The following is a 6,563-nucleotide window of genomic DNA, read 5'->3' as shown; positions in this document are numbered from 1 at the left end:
TTTTTAGTTCCTCTTCACTTTCTACCACAAGGGTGGTATCATCTGCATATCTGAGGTGATTGATATTTCTCCCAGCAATCTTGATTCCAGCTTGTGTTTCTTCCAGTCCAGCGTTTCTCATGATGTACTCTGCATAGAAATTAAATAAGCAGGGTGACAATATACAGCCTTGACGTACTCCTTTTCCTATTTGGAACCAGTCTGTTGTTGTATGTCCACTTCTAACTGTTGCTTCCTGTCCTGCATATAGGTTTCTCAAGAGGCAGGTCAGGTGGTCTGGTATTCCCATCTCTTAAAGAATTTTCCACAGTTTATTGTGATCCACACAATCAAAGGCTTTGGCATAGTCAAGAAAGCAGAAATAGATGTTTTTCTGGAACTCTCTTGCTTTTTCCATGATCCAGCGGACGTTGGCAATTTGATATCTGGTTCCTCTGCCTTTTCTAAAACCAGCTTGAACATCAGGAAGTTCATGGTTCACGTATTGCTGAAGCCTGGCTTGGAGAATTTTGAGCATTACTTTACTAGTGTGTGAGATGAGTGCAATTGTGTGGTAGTTTGAGCAGTTTTTGGCATTGCCTTTCTTTGGGATTGGAATGAAAATGGACCTTTTCCAGTCCTGTGGCCACTGCTGAGTTTTCCAAATTTGCCGGCATATTGAGTGCAATACTTTCACAGCATCATCTTTCAGGATTTGAAATAGCTCAACTGCAATTCCATCACTTCCACTAGCTTTGTTCATAGTGATGCTTTCTAAGGCCCACTTGACTTCACATTCTAGCATGTCTGGCTCTAGGTGAGTGGTCACACCATCATGATTATCTGGGTCATGAAGATCTTTTTTGTACAGTTCTTCTGTGTATTCTTGCCACCTCTTCTTAATATCTTCTGCTTCTGTTAGGTCCAGACCATTTCTGTCCTTTATCGAGCCCATCTTTGAATGAAATGTTCCCTTGGTATCTCTAATTTTCTTGAAGAGATCTCTAGTCTTTCCCATTCTGTTCTTTTCCTCTATTTCTTTGCATTGATCACTGAGGAAGGCTTTCTTATCTCTTCTTGCTATTCTTTGGACCTCTGCATTCAGAGGCTTATATCTTTCCTTTTCTCCTTTGCTTTCCACCTCTCTTCTTTTCACAGCTATTTGTAAGCTCTCCCCAGACAGACATTTTGCTTTTTTGCATTTCTTTTCCATGGGGATGGTCTTGATCCCTGTCTCCTCTACAGTGTCATGAACCTCTGTCCATAGTTCATCAGGCACTCTATCTATCAGATCTAGTCCCTTAAATCTATTTTTCACTTCCACTGTATAATTATAAGGGGTTTGATTTAGGTCATACCTGAATGGTCTAGCGGTTTTCCTCCGAATTTGGTAATAAGGAGTTCATGATCTGAGCCAGTCAGCTCCTGGTCTTGTTTTTGTTGACTGTATAGAGCTTCTCCATCTTTGGATGCAAAGAATATAATCAATCTGATTTCGGTTTTGACCATCAGGTAATGTCCATGTGTAGTCTTCTCTTGTGTTGTTGGAAGAGGGTGTTTGCTATGACCAGTGCTTTTTCTTGGCAAAACTCTATTAGGCTTTTCCCTGCTTCATTCCACATTCCAAGGCCAAATTTGCCTGTTATTCCAGGTGTTTCTTGACTTCCTACTTTTGCATTCCAGTCCCCTATAATGAAAAGGACATCTTTTTGGGGTGTTAGTTCTAAAAGGTCTTGTAGGTCTTCATAGAACCATTCAACTTCGGCTTCTTCAGCATTACTGGTTGGGGCATAGACTTGGATTACCGTGATATTGAATGGTTTGCCTTGGAGACAAACAGAGATCATTCTGTCGTTTTTGAGATTGCATCCAAGTACTGCATTTTGGACTCTATATGCCTATGCCTTAGGTATCCTTAAATAGCATGAACCCTCAGTTTCTACCATATTATCACCCTCCTTTGCATCGGTGGTTCCTTCCTGATTCATGGAATCAGGGATCTGACTATGATTCCACATCTCCCCTTACAGTTCCTTTCAGAAGCTCTCCTATGAATAGTAACCCCGTAATCCACTGCATGATTCCAGATTCCTTTGGCAAGTCTGCAAAGGCTCCTTCACAAAGACCACAGAATCTGACATAGCTTGACACCCGTTCAAGGTTAGGTTTGTCACCCACAGTAATCATCTGCAGCAGTTAAAATCTTTACATATTAGATTACATGTGAAATCTAATGTGAAAGTGAAGTCACTTAGTCGTGTCCGACTCTTTGCGACCCCACGGACTGTAGCCTACCATGCTCCTTCATCCATGGTATTTTCCAGGCAAGAGTACTGAAGTGGGTTGCCATTTCCTTCTCCAGAGGATCTTCCCAACCCAGGTCGAACCTGGGTCTCCCACAATGTAGGCAGATGCTTTACCTTCTGCCCTGAGCCACCAGGGAATAGATTACATGTAAAGAAACCTAAATCTGTGAGAGAAGAAAATTGAGAAGTCAAAGTATTATTTCTATCCTAACACTGCTGAATTCTCCACTTTCAAAGAAACGGCTTCAAATCCTTTGCCACAGTCGATGTAAAAGTGCAAATCTCTAACCCTATAAAATATCTGGGAGATGATATCCACAGTCTGTATGATTTTTATATGATTTTCCAGAACTTGGAAGAAAATAAGGTGTGGAACTCTGGAAGTGAAGGGGCAAAATTAAGGTTCAGTAATAGGATATAAGAAAGAATAGAAAGAAAGCAACTTTTCCACTTAAGACAAGGACACTAGTCAGAAGTAGTGATGGTCCCTGAACATGAACATGGATCATCACTACTTCTGACTAGTGTCCTTGTCTTAAGTGGAAAAGGTGCTTTCTTTCTATTCTTTCTTATATCAGTCTTTTGGACTCTGTGTGGAGGGGGGGGATGATTTGGGAGCATGGCATTAAAACATGTATAATATCATATAAGAAATGAATCATCAGTCCAGGTTCGATGCAGGATACAGGATGCTTGGGGCTGGCGCACTGGGATGACCCAGAGGGATGGTATGGGGAGGGAGGTGGGAGAGGGGTTCAGGATGGGAACATGTGTACACCCGTGGCAGATTCATGTTGATGTATGGCAAAACCAATACAATATTGTAAAGTAATTAGCCTCCAATTAAAATAAATAAATTTATATTAAAAAAAAGTAGTGATGAGAGATTTACAACTTCAAACACTTGTTCTATATGTCAGGTCCACCTCAAGGCCTGCTTACTCAGCATTTGTTGGCACCTCTTCCTTCTATCGCTCACAAATTGTATTTCATAATTATGATTCATTCTGTACTGGCTTAGCACGTACATTTATAAGCTCTGTAATGCAGGACTTTTTGTATTTCTGTATCTTCTGTATTTTTACATGGCTTCACTCCAGTCTTGGGTATATGTTAGATGTGAACGTGAAAGTTGCTCATTCATGGCCAACTCTTTGTGACCCTATAGAATATACAGTCCAAGGAATTCTTCAGGTCAGAATACTGGAGTGGGTAGCCTTTCCCTTCTCCAGGGGATCTTCCCAACCCAGGAATCAAACCGAGGTCTCCCCCATTGTAGGTGGACTCTTTACCAGCTGAGCCACAAGAGAAGCCCAAGAATACTGGAGTAGGTAGCCTATCCCTTCTCCAGGGGATCTTCCTGACCCAGGAATTGAACCAGGGTCTCCTGCATTGCAGGCAGATTCTTTACCAACTGAGCTATCAGAGTAGCCCATATGTTAGATGACTGCTGATTGATCATTTAGATAGATTAAGAAAAATAATTCAACACTAACAGGATTGAGCTCGTATCAGAGTTAGGTTTAAATATAGAAGAAATTTGGCAAAATATTTGAAATTAAAGGCTATACCATTTAGGCCATTTTTAATACATGATTGGAATGACTCACAACCAACAAGAGAAACTGAGCCCAGAAACAAGAATCTTTCAAAAATCATCTTTTATTCAGAATACTCAAGATACTGATATGCATACACTTCATATGAAAGTTTAGAGAATCTGTTACTATGGTAATTGCTAATCATGAATTTTCAAGGAGAGATGCCAGAGAAGAATTAAGTGTTATTATGTGCCTATGTTAGAGCAACATACAGTGGTTCTTATGTTGAAATCTTATTGTATTTGCAAAGTCAAATATATTAAACTGACTTGATGTTTGCAAACTGAATCCTAAAGAAGATTATTTTAAGCATTTTGAAAAGTTGCCCAACAACCACAAAAATAAACACCACCCAGAATTAATGAAGTCACTTTGTCTAAGCAGATCAAATTGCTTTTAAAAACTGATGATTTTTCAGTATTCTCCTGCCTTCTCCAGTAATTTTATTCTTCCTATTCTACAACAGTCTTGTAGGTTTTCATATTTTTATGTACTAATCTTCCTAAACTGCCATTGATCTGAAAGAAAATTCAAGAACATTGCACTTTACATCTATTTCACTTTTTGACAAATTGGAGAAGTTGGGTCCAGTAGAGGTGAATTACTTGACTGTTATCTCATATTGAATTAGAAAAAGAGAAGAAAACATGTCTGACATTGCTCATTGCTTTATCTCCAGTACCTGATACAGTCTCTAATACATAAATATATGCTCAGTAAATAGTTTCGAATGAATAAGACTAGGCACAGCCAATCAGGGATAGAAGTTTTTTCAGTGAAGACTCAAAAAAGAGAAGTGAAAGCAAATTTAGGCCTGGAAGTTGCCTTCTGTAGAAGGAGGTGAAAAAATAACAAGCAAGAGGCAGGACTGGCCAGGTGAGAGTTGGTATTTCTGGAGTCATAAACTCAAAAAGGCATTGGACATTTGGAGAGAGAACTAGATTCAGGAGACAAATGATTCTTGGCTTATATATTATCTGCCCCAAAGCAAGATGAATTTACAAAAATCTAACTGAAATTTGGTAGATAGGCAATTCTGTCAAATTTTTTCTAGGAAGAGATATTTAGTGGAAATCGATAAATCAAAAAGCAAGATGCTAACACATGGTCTTTCCTGATATATATAATATTATTATTGCTTAATTTTATTAGATATAAATTTATTGGCAAGACCTCCATAGGCTCAAGGCTCAGTGGTAAAGAGTCTGTCTGTAAATGCAAGAGACATGTGTTTGATCCCTGGGTCAAGGAGATGCCCTGGAGAAGAAAATGGCAACCCACTCCAGTATTCTTGCCTGGAGAATTCAATGGACAGAGGATCCTGCAGGCTACAGTCCACGGGGTCACAGAGTCAGACAGGACTCAGTACTGAACAACAACAATGACCACAGGCTTATTTAATCCAGTAGCCTATTTTCCAGAATCAGTGAGTTAGTCAAGTTAAATATTTCTGCCAAGAAGTACTTTAGAAACATGTTTGTATGACTAAGAAGGGACATAGAAATGATTATTCTATATCCTACTGGCTTTAACAAATACATAAGATGTATATAATTTTTTAACGTCTTAATTTCTATATAAAAGGAGTTCAGAGCTGGCTGTTGAACACATAAGGCCTATTTTACCTGTTCAGCTTGCTAATACACTCTCTTTGGTGTACAGTATTCTCTTTTCTTGGTCATTCTCATCTCCCCTTCCCTTCTTTCTCATCCTCTGAAATCCTGCTAGAACATCAAGACCCAACTTAAATGCTAACAGCTCCTCTAGAGACTGTCTTGCTTAGAAGAATCAGAGTTCCTGCCATCTTCAGTCTCCACTTATCACACTCTAGCCTTTATATCCCCTATGACTCTTCATATCAGCTCATGATCCCTTTAATGGCAGAGCTAAACTATTTTTCATTTTTGTCTTTCCAGAACTGAATATAGAAGACGCTCAATAAATAACTGAATGAAATGATTTATTGAGGGAGTGAATGAATAGATACTCTGAATGAAGAATGTGGTTTCTCTGTAATAGAAGACCACCCAAAAACACGGAGTCAGGGCAAAAATGATCAAAACTGAAGTGAGTGAGAAATTAACAAACTGAAAAGCAAGGATTCTTGAGTAGCATATCCTGGCATGGTTAAGAAATTAGTACAAGTCAGTTTTCTGTTAACCTAAGTCTTCTTATTTTAACTTCATATTTAGTAATAATTCAAACAAAGAGTTTTCTCACTCTTATGTCATTATTTTAGGATATATTCCTATTTGAGAAAAACAGATATAATTAGGATACAATGTTCATCCTTTAATTGAATGAATTCTCTTAACACACAGCAATCCCCTTTAACATGCAGGAAAAAGCAACTTAGTCACTAGCACTTTAACACTGGGGAACTTTGTGCAATCCTGTAATTTAGTCCCAGAAGACAAGATCTCCATTACAGGCCAAAATAATCCTTTAAAAGAAAAGTGTACTTTCTGCAGTTGTGTGTATTAGTAGATGTTTTTGAACTATAAGATCAGGTTTCATAAATATACCTCCCTGTTCTTTCCTATGCTGTCTTTATTCTGTTTGTTCAAGCCAAGAGCTATAACATAAAAAGATGCTTTCTCAAGAGACTGAATATTAGAAAGTCATGCATCTAAGCATAAAGAACATTCAGTCTGCCAAGAACAGAATCAAAAATCTG

The 6,563-nt window shown here is 38.5% G+C and overlaps 1 protein-coding gene across 1 annotated transcript; it reads right to left on the bottom strand.

The window, feature by feature from the left end:
• Nucleotides 317–997, bottom strand: LOC108636665 (the record flags this gene model as incomplete). The annotated part of the gene is made up of 1 exon (XM_018052856.1): nt 317–997. A coding segment is annotated over exon 1 (681 nt), but the record flags the coding sequence as incomplete, so codon positions are not given.

The sequence above is a fragment of the Capra hircus genome, chromosome 8 (genome assembly GCF_001704415.2).
Source record: "Capra hircus breed San Clemente chromosome 8, ASM170441v1, whole genome shotgun sequence".
NCBI lineage: Eukaryota > Metazoa > Chordata > Mammalia > Artiodactyla > Bovidae > Capra > Capra hircus.
The sequence above is the reverse complement of the archived record's forward strand: the minus strand, read 5'-3'. Positions and strand labels throughout refer to the sequence as shown.